This window comes from Bos grunniens, chromosome 9, assembly GCF_055505025.1.
Source record: "Bos grunniens cultivar Pamir isolate PY7600 chromosome 9, Bosgru_T2T1.0, whole genome shotgun sequence".
In the NCBI taxonomy this organism is placed as follows: domain Eukaryota; kingdom Metazoa; phylum Chordata; class Mammalia; order Artiodactyla; family Bovidae; genus Bos; species Bos grunniens.
Genome location: NC_141173.1, coordinates 62254796 through 62274496, shown reverse-complemented (window position 1 = coordinate 62274496; position 19701 = coordinate 62254796). Strand labels below are relative to the sequence as shown.

The 19701-nt window shown below is 37.4% G+C and overlaps 1 protein-coding gene across 4 annotated transcripts in view; it reads right to left on the bottom strand.

Annotated features, from left to right (window-relative positions):
- RNGTT (RNA guanylyltransferase and 5'-phosphatase) overlaps window positions 1-19701 on the bottom strand; it is a 242429-nt gene that overhangs the window by 33611 nt on the left and 189117 nt on the right. For all 4 annotated transcript variants that reach the window (XR_015133147.1, XR_015133148.1, XM_086317774.1 and 1 more), the window contains one exon: window positions 11160-11226. Coding sequence is in view for 2 of the 4 variants with exons in the window: in XM_086317774.1 (XP_086173900.1) it covers window positions 11160-11226 (67 nt within the window). In the remaining 2 variants the exon portion in view is untranslated. The remainder of the gene's footprint in view (window positions 1-11159; window positions 11227-19701) is intronic.

The following is a 19701-nucleotide window of genomic DNA, read 5'->3' as shown; positions in this document are numbered from 1 at the left end:
GATACATTAGAGGTACATTTAATTTAAATATTCTTCTATACTATTTTTCAAAGTTTCAGCCTTCTTTGGCTACAAAAATGTTTTACACAAAATGAATTTTCCACTAGACAACCACTTTTATTAGTTAAAACCTAGAAAGTCAAATCTGATTCTAAAATATTGCAATCTATTGAGAAGAAATTTTGGATAGCCAAATAATCTAAAATGTCATTTTATGTGTCTATCTACAAAGATTCTAGATTGATTAATTTTTTTTAAAGATATATGATGTGTGTTCTATATCGTGAACACACAACAGAACAGTATCACAGTATTGTTCTGATATTGTGACTACTATCAGACTGGAAGCTTAGTATAAAACGATTAAAAGTACTTTAGTACTAGAAAGAACATATTACTTCAGCAGATGAGACTCATGAAGCTATTTCCTTGTAGCATTAATGTTATGATCTGGTGACACTGTTGAAAGAATCCAAATGGTATCTTGTATTTGCAATGTTAAATTTATAATAGTTTCTCCAAACCTTACATTTCATTTAGTATAGTTTGTGAGTTTTCTGAACTACAAGCTTGTCATTTTTACTTACTGGAAAATAATTCTAACAAGCAAATGAAATCTGGAGATGTGAAGAAAACAAATATGTAGCTCACTATTTAGAAAAAACTAAAGAGATACTTGGATTTATTTGACTGTATTTTTAAATACCTGTTTAAGACAAAGAAAACCCTCCTACTCACACCTTATAATATCTACTTCTGACAAAATAGCATTTACTACAGTAATTTCAAATTCCTGAAGGTGCTCAAGGTAGTAACTTTAATAGTGCTGATTATAAATCATTGGCAACATTAATGGATTTGTATTATCTAGGCTCAAAGCTTCATAGTTTGTTACTTGAAGAGTCAAGGAAGAGAACACCAATCTGGAGTGTTCCTAACTGCCTGAATCATGGCCATATAACTCTTGAAATGGTCTTTATTGCTACCTCTGCCTTGGCAGAGGGGGAGAGAAGGTTACTAAAACTTTATTAGGCAAGAGGACAAGTAAATATGCCTTCCCAATTGGCTACTTACTGGAGAAATTCTTTTTCTCTTTTTGTGGGAAGAAAATGAAATATATAACTTCCAGAAGTCTAGCATATAATCTAGATCAGAAACCATGGCATTTGTCAGAAATATGACCTCAACAATAGTCACTTTAGATATGATCTTTTATTTACATGGTTATCCCACTCCAGTACTCTTGCCTGGACAATCCCATGGACGGAGGAGCCCGGTAGGCTGCAGTCCATGGGGTCACTAAGAGTCGGACACAACTGAGCAACTTCACTTTCACTTTTCACTGTCATGCATTGGAGAAGGAAATGGCAACCCACTCCAGTATTCTTGCCTGGAGAATCCCAGGGACGGGGGAGCCTGGTGGCTGCAGTCTATGGGGTCGCACAGAGTTGGACACGACTGAAGCGACTTAGCAGAAGCAGCAGCAGCAGTGCCTTTGAAATTCTTTTTAGAAGTAAAATATTCGTAGGGAAAAAACCCAACAGGTTAAGAAACACTGTTATTTCCTTTCACCAAAATAGGATGTCTGCTGCATTATGAATACCTAAATACATGATACCATTTTCTTCTGAGAACATTTCAAAATTCAAAAAAAAAAAAAGCTTAGTCTTTTTCTCTCTAAACCACATTTACAATAAGAGTCACATTGATATACTAAATCTGGTTTTCAAAAAGAAAAACTAGAATATGCTAAAATGATTTCTAATATTTTTCTATAAAGTGTCTAACTCAAGAGAGATAGAAAGTAACTGGAATTTACAGCTAAGAAAAATGCTAACTTTCTTAACTGGAAAATAATTTGAAGACTATTTTTAAAATGTTCTCAGAATAATGTATTCATGAAATCTACATTTCAAATAGAGCTACTATATTAATAATAATTTACAACCACAATCTTAAATTAGAAAATTAATTTATATTGCCTCAAAGACATCCCAACTCAAGACACAACAGAGATCAGAAAATAAAGTTTTAAGGCAGTAAATATATATGCAATTAGAACCAGAGTTTTAAATATTCTGATGAACTTCATGGTAAATACTTGGTAATTAAAAAACAAAAAAATTACACAACAACCAAAAAAAACACAAGTTTATAGATACAGAGAAGAGATTAGTCGTTGCCACAGGCAGTGGATGAGGGTGGGGAAAATAGATGAAAGGCCTTAAAAGGTACAAACCTCCAATTATAAGGGAGATAAGTTCTGGGGATGTAATCTAACAGCATGGTCGGTCAGTTCAGCTGCTCAGTTGTGTCCAACTCTTTGTGACCCCATGGACTATAGCATGCCAGGCTTCCCTGTCCATCACAGCATGGTGACTATAGTTAATGTGTATGCATGCATTCTAAGTAGCATCAGTTGTGTCCAACTCTGTGACCCTATGGACTGTAGCCTGCCAAGCTCCTCTGTCCATGGGATTCTCTAGGCAAAAATACCGGAGTGGCTTGCCATGTCCGTCTCCAGGGGATCTTCCCAACCCAGGGATTGAACCTACCTCTCTTAAGTCTCCTGCACTGGCAGGCAGATTCTTTACCACTAGCACCACCTGGAAGCCCACAGTTAATAATACCATATTGTATACTGGAAAGTTACACCATATTTTATATTACTTGAAAGTTGCTAAAGAGTAAGGGCTTCCCAGGTGGCTCAGTGGTGAAGAATCCACCTGCCAATGCATGAGACGCAGGAGATATGAGTTTGATCCCTGGATTATGAAGATCCCCTGGAGAAGGAAACGGCAACCCACTCTAGTATTCTTGCCTGAGAAATCCCACAGACAGAGGAGGCTGGCAGGCTAGTCCATGGGGTCACAAAAGAGTCAGACACGACTGAGTGACTAAATATACACACACAAGGTGATGTATATTAAGTAGACTGACTGTAATGATTGTTTGCCATGTATACAATATCAGATCATTACGTTGCATATCTGAAACTAATATTATGTTACATATCAACTCTACCTTAGTAATAATAAAAAAAATACTTGGTTTTCTAGGCATTCTTCAATAATACTGTTAACAAATATTTATTTAGTGCTTTTACATCGTAGGCACTAGGTTAACTGTTGAGGATACAGACGTACACAAGACACAGTCTAGCCCTATGGAATTCGAATTCTTATAGGTAAGTTTTTTAAGGACATGAAGGTAAGAATACTGAAACTAAGACATGTATGACTACAGGCCTGAAGTGTTACTCAATTCTGGCAATAACATAGCCCAAAGGGCCTTGGTAAAAATGGCAGGAAAACTACTGCTATTGAATACATTTTGGAACCCTAAGTGCAATTTCTATGTGACTTGTTGGTAACAATGCATGATTTTAAACGTCCAGAAAGTTATAATATGGGCTCACAGAGAGCCCTGCAAGGGTCCTGAAGCACTCTGGTAGCAAGTATACAAGATAAAATGCTGTCAGCGACTTAATAGCTATTGCACAGAAGCAGACAGACTTGGCTTTTACAACAGTTTGTGGGGTGTTTTGTTTTTTTTTAAAGCTTCTTTCACTTTTTGAATCTGCTTTCAACAAAGAAATATTCATGCCTGCTCTGATTACTGCAATATGAGACACTGAAAATTTACCTTTCTGCTCACTGTACTACAGAAAACTTATTCAATGAATATGGCACACAAATCCACAAATCTAGATACGCTTCCACTGCTTTCTCTCAATTTCTCACTCATCTGTTTCTTTCTGTTTGTTAATCTGGGAGGATCTTAATTTATCTTCAAAATACATGAAATCATTTGAAAGACAGAGTAGGTGTGGAAGGTTCTTTTTTGTTCTTGAGAATTAGGGTTCTCTTGAAACAGAAAGAAGCTTTGCTTGGCTCCATAAAACACCTTACCTCCACTCTCAATAATCTTTTCCTATGCTCTCTTCCTCCCTCTCCCCAGCAACCATGATGTCCCCTCCAAAGCCAGGCCAAGGGCTAGCATCAACTCAGGGGCAGGTAAGCTTCCTCCACTCTCCTGTACTGCATCAACATGGCAGATGGCAGCATTAGCTGGACAAGTCCTACCTCGCAGCAGTGCTGGTGAGTCGTGACCCATTTTCCAAGGAGAGAAGTTAACCGAGTGTGCTGAGACCCACATTTAAAAACTAAGTCAACAGAAAAATAAACAGAACACAGTGGAGAATACAGTGGTTACATCACACTTCTTTTGGAACTTTGGTTTACATTGTGTGTATATAAATGCATGTACGTGTATGTGTACTGGAACTCAATGAAAATTACAGTCCTACAGGTTCACAGTGACAAGTATGGAAGCCACTAAACCAGAATACTCAGTTCTACAGCCTGCATCTTTATCTGATATAATACTTTAGCTACCTTAGAGATTGAGAAGTGTCAATATTAAATAATTCCCTTCAGTAAAATACATTGATCTAACAAAGCTAGTGGAGATGATGGAGTTCCAGTTGAGCTATTTCAAATCCTAAAAGATGATGTTATGAAAGTGTTCCATTCAGTATGCCAGCAAATTTGGAAAACTCAGCAGTGGTCACAGGACTGGAAAACGTTAGTTTTCATTCTAATCCCAAAGAAAGGCAATGCTAAAGAATGTTCAAACTACTGCACAATTGCACTCATCTCACACACTAGCAAAGTAATGCTTAAAATTCTCCAAGCTAGGCATCAACAGTATGTGAACTGTGAACTTCCAGATGCTCAAGCTGGATTTAGAAAAGGCAGAGGAACCAGAGATCAAACTGCCAACATCCGTTGGATCACAGAAAATAAAAGAGAATTCCAGAAAAACATCTGCTTCTGCTTCACTGACTATGCTAAAGCCTTCGACTGTGTGGATCACAAAACCGTGAAAAATTTTGTGGATCACAAAACTGTGGGAATACCAGACCACCTGACCTGCCTCTTGAGAAATCTGTATGCAAGTCAAGAAGCAACGGTTAGAACGGGACAACAGACTGGTTCCAAATTGAGCAAGGAGTACGTCAAGGCTGTATACTGTCACCTTGCTTATTTAAATTATATGCAGAGCACATCACGCGAAATGTGGGACTAGATGAATTACAAGCTAGAATCAAGATTGCCGGGAGAAATAACCTCAGATATGCAGATGACACCACCCTTATAGCAGAAAGTGAAGAGAACTAAAGAACCTCTTGATGAAAGTGAAAGAGGAGAGTGAAAAAGCTGGCTTAAAATTCAACATTCAAAAAACAAAGATAATGGCATCCGGTCCTATCACTTCATGGCAAACAGATGGGGAAACAACGGAAACAGTAACACATCTTATTGTCTTGGGCTCCAAAATCACTGCAGATGGTGACTGCAGCATGAAATTTAAAGATACTTGCTTCTTGGAAGAAAAGCTATGACAAACCTAGACAGCATATTAAAAAGCAGAGGCTTGACTTTACCGACAAAGATCCGCATAGTTAAAGCTATAGTTTTTCCAGCAGTCATGTTATGGATGTGAGAATTGGACCATAAAGAAAGCTGAACACTGAAGAATTGATGCTTTTGAATTGTGGTGTTAGAGAAGACTCTTGAGAGTCCCTTGGACTGCACATCAAACCAGTCAATCCTAAAGAAAATCAGTCCTGGGTGTTCTTTGGAAGGAATGATGCTAAAGCTGAAACTCCAGTACTTTGGCCACCTCATGCGAAGAGTTGACTCATTGGAAAAGACTCTGATGCTGGGAACGATTGAAGGCAGGAGGAGAAGCGGACGACAGAAGACGAGAAGGGGATGACAGAGGATGAAATAGTTGGATGGCATCACTGACTCGATGGACCTGAGTCTGAACAAGTTCTAGGAGTTGGTGACGGACAGGGAAGCCTGGCATGCTGCCATCCATGGGGTCACAAAGAGATATGACTAAGTGACTGAACTGAACTGACTGATCTAATGAGCCACACATTTTTTAAAACACCATCAGTCAGTGAACAAACAGAATCAATCTTCTTAGCTTTTTCAGAATTCTCTAAGAGAGACCCCATCTCTTTTGGAGTCTTTTTTGTACCTACTGCATATGCATATGGATACAAACACCAATCATACATTTCCTGGGCTGTAAAGAGACTTTTAAAAATTGAAGCTCAGAAAGCTTAGAGTATGAGACTGTGACTAATGGCACCCAGTTCCTCAGCAGGGATGGAACTGGGCATGAGGCAGAGAATAACTCAGCTGTACTGATTACAAAATAACTGCTTCAGAATAATGTTTATATTCCTTACTTTTCACATATGGCTGCTGCATGGAATTCATAGTTAAAATACAGAAGACATGTTTCAGCTGTTCTGCGGTGTCAAAGTGGAAACTGTATGTGACTCAGCCTCACAGCTTCACACACTTCTTGAGTTGACAGAACTGCAAGAGGCAACTAATATCAAGCCTGGCAGGGAGGGACAGCCCTGTGGCCTTGAGACTCTCCATAACAACCACTAAGTTGATTAAAAGTGATGCTGACAGGCTTCAATCTTTATTTTATGTGTTCTGGCTGCTAAGTGGAGCCTCCAGGACTAGAACCCTATGAGAATAGCATTGAGATTTTTATCAGACTATAAAATGCTTTAGAAAACAACACTGAATAATAGGTGTACAATGTAAACTATAATTTAAACTTGACCATGTCCATAAAAATAAACTATGGATAACAGGACTATACACACACTGAACTAAGACAAAGGTATTACGCAAAGACATATAGAAATAACCACCCCAAAAAGTTTCTGACAACCTGAAAGCATAGGAAGAGGAATTAAGTAAAATTTCACTTTAATCAAAATGTTTCTTTTGAATTTCAAAGACTGAATATAAAGATATAATGAAATCTATTTCTTTCTTAAGAAAACCCTAAGTCACACACAACCCAGTACATTTAGAAACCTGTCTTAATCTCAATGATGGTGACAGAAGTTAGTATTGGATGAAGGTGAAATGTGCTTCATTTACAGCACTCAACAGTAGCTGTGGATATGTGAGACAATTCTTTTCTTACACTGTATTATAACTCATTATAAGATGATTAGTGTTTTATTTAGTTTATCATATTTTAGGAAAATAAGAGCATAATCATGTGTGTTTAAAATCAAGTTCTTCGGATGACAAATTTCCCATGAAAACTTAAGGACTGAGCTTCTTTGAAAAAAGAACCTTCCAATGACTTATAGAAGGTGTTAGGAGATGCAAAAGGCAAAGTTGGAATAACTTCCTCTAAAAATAATGAAACCTGAAGCTAGCATATAGATGTGCTGGTCTGAAACTATAATGAAGTTCCATGTTTGCACACATCTGTATCTAGGGTGTGAAGGAGGGAGGGAGAGAAAGATGGTGGTAACAATTCATATTATATCCTAACAGTACATACATCTATTGTCACCCTATAGCAAATTGCTGAACTCATTTAATGCTTGTCCAAGTATCTATCACCCTTTTTGTGTTTTTCTTTTTCTTTCTGATCTTTATAAATTGGAGCTCCTTTTTAGACATACAACCATGAAATTTCTCTTTAGCAAATGTAACCTCTAACACCAAGCCACTCACATTTAGTCTTGTGATGTTAATGAAATGAGAATTCCTTTTCTTAAATATTCAAATGAACAAACGCCTATCTTGATTTATAAAAATTCCAACCAATATTCTCTCAAGAAAAGCAAAGCCATTTCCATTTATTAAAGGTTATATATGATATCTATACCATATAATATAGTATCATTACATTTAAAGAGAGAAAAATACTGGTACTTCATGACCAAAAGAAGTCAGATGCAAGGTAAGGGGCAGAGAAAGAAACTTAAATTTCTAGCCTAATCTCAAGCATTTAAACTATGGGTTTTTGTTTGTTTTTTTATTGCTTTCCAATTAACTTGTAAGCATTCTAATTAGATAGGATCTATATAGCATTTTCATAAGAACCACAGGAATTATAAAAGAACCTCAATAATTAATGAGGATAAGAAATCCTTTCATAGCATATGAAAGAAATCTTTCCCATGGAAACATCAAAGGAAAAACATGCCCTAAAATAATGGACTTTTTTCTATTGAGTTGATTATCCAGGCATAAAGGGTTGACAAAGGATTTTCCTCTGTCACTGGGCTTGATAGAAATAAAGAAAATGATATGTTAATGGATGAGGTGAGTGATGGAGGAATCACCCTGATACATATACTTGTTTTTGAGATAACATGTAACATGTAACATGTAACAGACATACACACACACAAATTCCACCCTTCCTTAAATGTATCAGATATCTCTCTCACTTTTTCATTATTTCAGTTCTAATAAGGGGAAAGAGAATTTTCCAAATCAGTGGATAGGAAAAAAAGTTGGGCTTTTAGAAATGTTTCTGCTGAAACTTATCAGGATTCCTGGTTTTACTGTAGAATTTGGTGAACAGGATAGTGAGGGAGGCTTATGAAGAGACTCTCGGCAACTCCACTTGTGTTCCAGGGATGTTAAAAATAGGGGAAAAAAAAACACAAAGTACTTGAATTCCTGTCATTACTTAGGGAATCAGAAACATTCAAGAGGGTTCACAACTTAAGACCTTAACATGGACTTTTGAGTGTCTTAAGTTAAACTAAGGAAGGTATTTAAAGAAATGCTGATGCTATGGTAGCTAAATAAGGTATTTAATAATGTCAATAATGTGACTAACCTCCTCAGTATTATATATCTTGTATGTCCTATTCAGGCTCAGTATACTCTGAAAAAAACCTTTGTTTTTCAAAGCATAAAAATATGTCATATACACAAGGGGAAAGGACTTTGAAAAGAACAAACTTGGAGGATTTACACTACCTGATTTCATGACTTATTTTAAAGCCACAAAAATCAAGACTGTGATATTAGTGAAGGCCTATAGTATAGACACATGGGGCTTCCCTTGTACCTCAGCTGGTAAAGAATCTGCCTGCAATGCAGGAAAGGCTGGTTTGATTCCTGGGTTGGGAAGATCCTCTGGAGGAGGGTTAGGCTACCCATTCCAGTGTTCTTGGGCTTCCTTGGTGGCTCAGATGGTAAAGAATCCACATTCAATGCAGGAGACCTGGACTTGATCCCTGGGTTGGGAAGATCCCCTGGAGGAGGGCATGGCAACCCACTCCAGTATTCTGGCCTGGAGAATTCCGTGGACAGAGGAGCCTGGTGGGCTACAGTCCATGGGGTTGCAAAGAGCTGAACATGACTGATACAGCACAGTATAGACACACAGGTCAATGGAACAGAATAAAGAGTTCTGAAATAGAGATTCACACACACACATATGGTGAACTGATTTTCAACTGAGATGCAAAGACACTGCAGTGGTGGAAAGGATAGTCTTTTTTAACAAATGGTTTTAGAACAAATGGATATTCTTGTGCCAAAAAGGGTTGGCGTATAGGAAGGCCAATATTCCTCTTTACCTTGAACCTTGCATCACATACAAAAATTATTTCAATTAGATAATAAACCTAAATGTAAAACCCAGAACTATAAATATTCCAGAATGATACACAGAAGAAAAATCTTTCTGCCTCCGGGCCAGGCAAACGTTTCTTAGATCAATACTAAAAGCAGGAGCCATGAAAAAAGAGTAATAAAGTGAATTCCATCAATATTAAGAATTTTTGCTCTTTGAAGGTCTTGTTAAGAGAAATCCCATATCTGATAAAAGACTTATATTCAGAAGATACAAAGAATGCTCAAAACTCAACAGTTTAAGAAAACAAACAAAAACAAAAAATGGCAAGTTTTTGAACACACACCTCACTAGAGATGTATAAATGGCAAATAGTACATGAGAAGATGCTCAATATTATTAGTCATTACAGAAGAGCAAATTAAAACTACAACGAAATACTATATACCTACAAGAATGCCTAAACTGAAGACTGACAATACCAAATGTTGATGATGAAATGGAGGAACGGCACTCATCCTGATGGTGGGAAAATAGTTTAGTAGTTTCTTAAAAAGTTAAAACACACAGCTACCATTTAACTCAGGCTTCCCTCATAGCTCAGTTGGTAAAGAATCCACCTGCAGTTCAGGAGACCCCAGTTCGATTCCTGGGTTGGGAAGAGCTGCTGGAGAAGAGATAGGCTACCCACTCCAGTACTCTCGTGCTTCCCTTATGGCTCAGCTGGTAAAGAATTTGCCCACAATGTGGGTAGACCTGGGTTCGATCCCTGGGTTGGGAAGATCCCCTGGAGAAGGGAAAGGCTACCCACTCCAGTATTCTGGCCTAGAGAATTCCATGGACTGTATAGGGATCGCAAAGAGTCAGACACGACTGAGCCACTTTCACCATTTAACTCAATCATTTTGGTGTTAGGTATTTACCTGAGAGAAATGAAAATATATGTCCATACACAGACTTGTATACAAATGTTCACAGCAGCTTTATTTATAGCAGCCAAAAAGTAGAAACAACCCAAATGTCCCTCAATATGTAAAAGGATAGAGAAATTGTGCTAAAACCATATAATGAAATATTACTCAGCAATAAAAAGGAATGAACTACTGAAGTATAACAACATGGGTGAATCTCAAAATAATAACTGAATCAAAGAAGCCAAAAGAAAGAAATACAGTATAATTCCATTTAGATAAAATTCTGGCAAGTGCAAATTAATCCATAGTGATTAGATCAGTGGTCACCTGGGAACTGGAGGAGAAAAAGGAAGGGGAGGAGGTGGGGGAATTCAATGGGGCACAAAGACACTTTTAGGGGTGATGGATATGTTATTTGTCTTGACTGTGATGATGGTTTCACAAGGGTAAGTATAACTGGATGTCAAACTGTACAGTTTAAATATGTATATTTTCTTACATGTCTATTATACCTCAATAAAGCTGTCAAAAAAATTCTACTGGAAAATAGGGTAATAAAGCTCTAAATTCTACTCTTCTTAACTAATCACCAAATTGTACTGGTCAAATTTATTATGGGCAAGATTATTAAACTAACTGATTCACTGAAAAGCCGAAGTACTATTTCAGCAGAGATATGTAAAAGCAAACAAAATTAATAATTCACATTCCCCAATTTTTGTGATAGTTACTTGAAGGATTTTAGTGGGTTCTGGACGAACAAACTGTACCTAGGAAAAAATGTTAGAAAGTGAACAATCATACCTTGATTTGTGCAAAGGGTCTTTCATAACCTCCAACATAGAGAAGGCCAATGTTCTGAGGAAGCAACCTACAAATGAAAAGAAAAACACCATTTATAAAATATTCTTCCTTAAATATAAGGTTGTATAATTATCAAAATTTGCATAATAGATGCTTAATATGAAAAAATTAATATCTATGCAACTATTCTTGTCTTTTGCATGATGGAACAGTAACCAGCAGAGGAATAATTCTTATACTTCAGAAAATGGTGGGTAAACATTGAAAATGGCAACTTAAATGTAAAACAATCCAACAAAATAGTAATTCTAGCAAAATCACAGCAATGCATAGATTTAAAAATCCATGAGTTCAATTCAAGAAACACTCTTTGTGTTTCTATACCATTAACTATGGAGACAATATTAATACAAACCTAAATAGTTCGCTCCCAAAATCTAACAGGAAAACCAGACACACAAACAATTAACTACAACAAAAGGTAGTCTCTGATAAATGCTATTGCAGAGGTATTTATCATTGCAAAGTAGTGGAGTGAGAGGTACTTGCGATGGAGGGAGCTGGAGAAGCCTCAATAGGTGGAATTAAGGCTTAACTCTGATGGGTGGGTAAAGCAAAGGGAAAATTTTATAAACTAAATTCTGAGAATGCAGAAGATTTGAAGCAAAAAAGGAAACAAGTATGGCTCAAGAAAGGGATAAGTGAGCTGGAGATGAAAACCCAAAGAAAGCTTTAAATGGGCCATTAAGAATGTCAGACTTCGTATCTTTATTTCATAAGCAATATTTATTTTTTGTACAAACAATAAGTGCACATAAAGGCGAAAAACCATCTGGAGGGTGGGGATAAACTGGCTAACTTTCCTGCATCCTTCCTTCCTATTTAAAGAGGTCTACCATTCTTGACTTCTAGGGGCTTCCCTGGTGGCTCAGCAGAAAAGAATCTGCCTGCAATGTAGGAGATGTGGGTTCGATCCCTGAGTGGGGAAGATCCCCTGAAGAGGGCATGGCAACCCACTCCAGTATTCTTGCCTGGAGATTCCCATGGACAGAGGAGCCTGGCAGGCTATAGTCCCTGGGGTCGCAAAGAGTCAGACATGACTGTAGCAACTGTGCATGCACACATCATTCTTGACTACACGAAACATTATGAATAAGGAAATACCATCATTAGAACCATGCTGTATCAGGGCTTCCCTAGTGGCTCAGTGGTCAAGAATCCACCTGTCAATGCAGGACACGTAAGTTTGATCCCTGATCCAGGAAGATCACACATGCTGTAAAGCAACTAAGCCTGTGTACCACAACTATTGAGCCTACGCTCTAGAGCCTGCGAGCTGCAAATGCTGAAATCCACGTGCCCTAGAGCCTGTGTTCTGATCGAGAAGCCACTGCAATGAGAAGGCCATGTATTGCAACTAGAGAGTAGCCCCTGTTCACTGCAGCTAGAGAAAAAAACCCTGTGCAGCAATGAAGACCCAGAAGAGCCAGAAATATAAAAAATAAATAAACATTAAAAAAAAAAAGAACTATACTTGTGGAGCATGTAGTCATGCAGGGTAAGAGAAGCACACAATTAAAGTAACTACTCTATGGTGTCTTATAATCATCATCACCAGGTGACAGTGTGAGTAGTTGCGTTATTACTGAAGGGGAGAACATGCCGGCCTAAAATATGACACTTAATATGTGGATTATTTTCAGCTGATGGCAATCAAGATCCAGAAGACTCAAGAAAAACTTTTACCTCTCCTTTAACTACCTAAAAGAATTTAGATAAGGGGCCTGGTCCAGAAAAACAGCTATTATGGTAATGTTATCTGCAAGTCCTACCTGCACGGCAGGGCAAACTTCTAAATACCACATATAAGTCACTCTCCTCCCCTTTGAAGACCCAGGCCCTACTCCCACTCCTTAGCATCAGTTCAGTTCAGTCGCTTAGTCGTGTCCAACTCTTTGCGACCCCATGAATCACAGCACACCAGGCCTCCCTGCCCATCACCAACTCCCGGAGTTCACTCAGACTCACGTCCATCAAGTCAGTGATGCCATCCAGCCATCTCATCCTCTGGCGTCCCCTTCTCCTCCTACCCCCAATCCCTCCCAGCATCAGAGTCTTTTCCAATGAGTCAACTCTTCGCATGAGGTGGCCAAAGTACTGGAGTTTCAGCTTTAGCATCATTCCTCCCAAAGAAATCCCAGGGCTGATCTCCTTTAGAATGGCCTGGTTGGATCTCCTTGCAGTCCAAGGGACTCTCAAGAGTCTTCTCCAACACCACAGTTCAAAAGCATCAATTCTTCGGCACTCAGCTTTCTTCACAGTCCAACTCTCACAGCCATATATGACCACTGGAAAAACCATAGCCTTGACTAGACGGACTTTGTTGGCAAAGTAATGTCTCTGCTTTTGAATATGCTATCTAGATTGGTCATAACTTTCCTTCCAAGGAGTAATAGCACATAAGCCTCAACTGTCCAACTTGCTCTTGAGTCTCTTATCACAGGGGATCCTGTACATACCAACTTAAATATGTTTTCTGCTAATTTGTCTTATGTCAATTTAATTATTAGACCAAAGAACCTAGTGCTGTGCTGAGTTGCTCAGTTGTGTCCAACTCTTTGCGACCCCATGGACTGTAGCCTGTCAGGCTCCTCTGTCCATGGGGATTCTCCAGGCAAGAATACTGGAGTGGGTTGCCATGCCCTCCTCCAGGGGAATCTTGCCAACCCAGGATCTAGGTTCAAAGAATCTAGAAGAGAAGGGAAGAATTTTCCACCTCTACATTAACTTTCCACTGACTTGGTCTAGTGAGACTAACAGAGCACACTTTTAAAGCATCTTCGATTTTATGAATTAGGTAAACAGATATTCTATCTTTCAGGAATATTCTCTGTTCCCTACATTCTTTAAAAGCCTATAAAGTATTAAAGGCCACTAAATGTTAGCGACTTAGTTGTGTCCAACTCTTTGTGACCCCATGGACTAGGGCTTGCCAGGCTCTTCTGTCCATGGGATTCTCCAGGCAAGAATACTGGAGTGGACTGCCATTTTAAGAGTGCTAATAGCAGATAAACACAATAATAAATTAAACCAGTTTAGCAAAAAGCTACTTAAGTTTGGAATGTGAATCTTAAAGTAAAACATTTTAACATGTTGTTGAAGGTTATAAACGACTAAAGGCATATTTGTTTACTGGATGCAAGTAGAAAGCATGAGAAATGTCCCCAAATGTCTCAGTTGGGAAATGGAGAATTTCTTCACCATCATTTGACAAATAAGAAATTAATCAAATCAATAAAACTTTAAATCAGTCACAAATTTCTAGTATCACAAAATTAATGTTAGTTATATATAGCAGTGGTAATTTATTTCCTATATAACAAATGTTCACAAAAAGCTTGATAAACTCCTTTTAGAAGTAAGAATAGTCACTTCATACAAATAGATGCTAGAAAAGGGAGAGAATAAAAGCTGGCTGACATTTAAAAATCAATGTCCCTAATTACTATGCATATGCATTTCAGGAAGCGTGCCAATATACAGTTTAGTGTCCCCCTCTTCCTCCAACTTGCCTATCTAATAACTACCTTCTAAACAAGAAATATCTTAAATATGTTAGTTACAAAGCATATATATATTTTGCTTTTTAAATCTTGTTCTTTCTCATCCATGTACATATTATTCCTTACCATAAATTATACTACCCCTTCGTTTGAGTGGGTTTTAATATGTACCATAATTTAAAGGTTTGCTATGTGTAAAATAATTAATACTCTGAGAACAAAAATTCCAACTTATAAGATGGAACATTTCTTAAAATGCTTTTACCTTTCAAAAAATTATTTTGCCAGATTGTACGCATAATTATTGTCAAATAATAGGCACTGTTTCATTATGACAGGGTACTCATATGTTATATAGCAATCACATTTAAATCCCAGAGTAAAGGCATTAATTCACCATTGATAGATGCACTTAAATGTATATGTTAAAAAGTATGTGTTAAAATAAAAACCCTGACTCATTTAGTACGAGGTAATTGTTTTGCAACTTCTGTTAGGTGAATATTAACATAATCTTTATACAAATGCTAATAACTCCCAAAATATTTGCTTATAACCAAATGCTTCTATGGGGCTTCCCTGGTGGCTCAGAAGTTAAAGCATCTGCCTGCAATGTGGGAGACCTGGGTTTGATCCCTGGGTCGGGAAGATCCCCTCGAGAAGGAAATGGCAACCCACTCCAGTATTCTTGCCTGGAGAATCCTATGGACAGAGGAGCCTGGTGGGCTACAGTCCATGGGGTAGCAAAGAGTCGGACACGACTGAGTGAGCAACTTAAGGTAAGGTAAGGTAAATGCTTCTACAACGTGGCTACCAAAGAAATTTTTGTAATAAGAAGTCATTATTGGGAAAAAGAAAGAAAATCTATTACAGCTTTTGAAAAAAAGTAAAGATAGGCAAGACTGATGTTCATTTTGTTTCAATTTCCCAAATACAAATATTAACAAATATCTATTCTGGAAAGAAAGCTGCAAAATTATTTCCAGAAAATTTTCTCACATAAAGGAAAAATAAAACTTGGCAGGTAATAGAAAGAACATCATTTAAAAGAACCTCATTCATCATCATTCAGTGATGATATATCAGGCTTAGAAAAAACTGCTTTGAAAGGGAATTGAGTCTATAATTATTTCAAATTAAAAGTTTAAAAAAAGGCAAAGGGGATCTTTCTAAAAATAAGCTAAATAACTCAAAATTAACTGTTCTGTCTACAAGCCCTAATTACATTACCGACTAACTGATACATTTTTCAGCTGCAATAAAATACTCTGAAAAAACTTACAGTACCTTGAATACTGACTGACTTAAATAAAATCCCACTTCTAAGCCAAAGAGCAAGTTCCCCAAAGAGCAGACTATATGCAATACATTTAGTACCAGGAAAAAAGAGAAAGTCAAGGCACTTAGAATAGGATCAATAGGGCCCTTCTGAGTTTGAGAAAATGTACATTATTAAGAAGGCCTACATTATTCTTTGAGACTTGTAATATAATGTAAGTAAAAGCAGCATATGCCATTAGGCACAGATAAAACATGAATGAGCAAATGAATGAGTTTATTATTATCCTTACAGATTTTTCTGTAGGCTACACTTTTCTGGTTTGCTTTCTAAATCCTTGTATAAGAGTAACAAAATGCTCTAGTGCTTCATGAAAAAACAAAAACCACCACCACCATGTTTAAATAAAGAATCTGTGTGCTGTTAGAAATAAATTACCTGAATATGATCTTTGTGAAATATACACTGACACAAATAACAGAAATAATAAATAAGACTGGGGAAGGATAAATAAGATGCTGAAGTAAACAAAAGAAAGCTGAATCATTTTGCAAAGGTATATATGAAGAAATGAAGTTGAGCCACCAATATTCAGAAAGTAAATACTAACATAATGTATAAGCATATACAGATGAATAATATACCACATTAAGGGAGCAACTTCAGAAGAGAGAATTTTGGCATATTCTATAAGTCTACAAATAAAAAGAACTGTATATAAGTCCTTGAGTTCATAAACTTGTTTCGCACAAGGGTATGGGTTAGTAATTATGAAAATATATCATATATATATAAGAATTTAAAAAACAAGTATCCCATAGATAAGGAGATACAGATTGCTCATTGTGCGAAGTTATAAATAAGAAAAGGGGAGAGGCTAGAGTGAACATAATGATATTGGATTAGAATCAAGAGGTATCAACTGGAACTCTTGGCTTTTAATAAATTCAAAGATAGATAAAGATACAAATATAAGTGTGTGTGTGGAGGTGCATGTCAGTATACAATACATTCCTAACTCTGACAACTGACAGGGTCTGTAATGACACCCAGCAGCAATGACCCTGCTGAGGACCTCGATCTGTGTTTCCAACCATCAATCTTCACCAACTAAAACAAAAACATCTGCCTCTTTAGAGAAAAGGTTGATTTCTGGACTGAGGAAGGAAAATTACAAGAAGAGCCTAGAACATCTTGTGGTACCGGGAGGTCAGGAGGTACGGAAACGCGATGACAGTGCATCAAAAACTCACGGAAGCCGAACTGAAGGTGTTCCCAACGGCCAAAGCCAAAACAGCAAAATCAAATCAGAGTGCTGGCTTATAACCCATGGAGTGAATTATTCCTGTCTTCAGTAATATGAGTAAGTATATCACGAAGAAGGGACAGTGGTTCTTTATATTTCAATCCCCACTGAGAAAGAATGAAGGAAACTGAAATTCACCATATTTGAAATAGTCGCCAAAATGAAATTGAAAAAACGTTATGATAACTATTGCTGCAGGCAAAAACCACTGAAAGATACTAAAACGAGGAGATGAAGGTAGGATGAAAAACATGACACTTGCCTAGTCTCAAAGTTCCTCCCCAGAAAACACTTATTAGTTACAGTACACACACACACACACACACACACACACACACACACACAGAGTAACTTCAGGGTACAGAAATTCAGAAAACTAACCAAATAATCAAAATTACCAACATGACCGCCTTACCTGCCCCCACCACCACCATAACACAATACACCTAGAAGGGCACTCTATCACTTCCATGGTGTTCTTCTCTAAAAGTATCCCCTCAAAAACATCAACCTAAGGGGCATTCTATATAATAACTGACTAATATTCTTCAAAAAGTGTTAAGAGCATGAAAAGCACAAGTGAGGTACTGTCACAGATTATAATAAGATTATATTAAGGAGACATGAAGGCAAACAAAAAATATAGGGTTGCATTTATGTAAGTTTCAAAATCAGGCAAACCAAACCCCAGTGTTTGGAGTTGGATACCTAAATAATAAAAGTATAAAAAAGAGCAAGAAAGCACAGATGTACAGACAACAGTCATCTTTGGTGGGAGAGAGAAGCTTTTGAATGAGAAGCAGCATACTGGAGGCATCTAGGGTGATAGCAACATTTTCCTTCTTGTTCTGAGTAATGGTTAAATGTGTGTTGGTTACATGAAATTTCATGAAGCTGTACATTTATGTTTTACATACTTTTTTGTATATATATACACATATAGTATTAAATGTATACTATAATACTATAAAAGGTCTTTATATAAAAAGCACAAAGGAAAAAAAAAACACAATCAGTCAGAGAATAATACTGACTCCTAAATGAGGGGTACAGTACTAATTGGTATATCAACATATTTTAATATTCTTGTATAAATAGATGAGTGTTTTAAGAGAGGAACTTATAGGGAATCCACAAGTCACTCTCTATTTCTTAGAGCATGCATTCGTGCTAAGTTGCTTCAGTCGTGTCCAACTCTTCGCGACCACATGCACTGCAGCCCACCAGGCTCCTCTGTCCATGGAATTCTCCAGGCAAGAATACTGAAGTGGGTTGCCATGCCCTCTTCCAGGGGATCTTCCCGACCCCTACTTAGTATTGGAGCTACAAATTCTATGGAATAAATATAATATGAAAACAGAGAACTCACATATCTGGGCATGATGGTATAACGGTTTTAAATGGAAAAACATTAAAATTTTTTTAAAAAGAAACACAAGTACATTAAAAATGTACAGATAAAATTTCTACTTCCAGCCAAGAATAAGAGTAATAAGAACTGAATTAGGTCCTACTCCCTCTAACCAACTAAACACAATGTCGTACAATGGTTTTCAGAAATTGGTCAAAAGGTAGCACAGGTCAGAGGTACCCATAGAAAGGAAACAAATAAGTGAGTCCTACCACTACCCCAGCTTGCCACCTGGAGCTTTCAGATCAGTGTCCATAAAGCCTAACACACTTACTGTCTGAGTCTCCAAAGAAAAAAATTGCCAACCCCATTTCAAGACAAATGAAAGCACACATCTATGAGAAGACTTGTACCCAAGTCTCACAGCAGCTTTATTTGTAATAGCCAAGACTGAAAATACCTCAAAAGTCCATCTGCACACAGGCGAAGACATAAGTAAACTGTGACACAGCTATACAACAACAGGCTACTCAGCAATAAAAAGAAATTGACTATTGATACATGTAACAATATGGATGAATCTAATGTTAAAAGAAGCAGGCGGAGAGGGGACACACATATTGTGTGTTTCCATTTATTTAAGTTTCTAGAAAATGAATACCAACAGCATGGTTGCCAGAAAAGGGCATGAAGGGTGCTGGAGGAGAGAGCGAGACAAGGATTAACAAAGGGCAGGAGGAAACTCTGCAGGGTGATGGGTATGTCCATTATCTTGTTCCAGGAGTGGTCATTTCACACTTAAAAATCTAAGTGCACACTTAAACTATGTACAGTTTATCATATATCAATTACTCTTCAATAAATCACGATGGTGTGATCACTCATCTAGAGCCAGACATCCTGGAATGTGAAGTCAAGCGGGCCTTAGAAAACATCACTACGAACAAAGCTAGTGGAGGTGATGGAATTCCAGTTGAGCTCTTTCAAATCCTGAAAGATGATGCGGTGAAAGTGCTGCACTCAATATGCCAGCAAATTTGGAA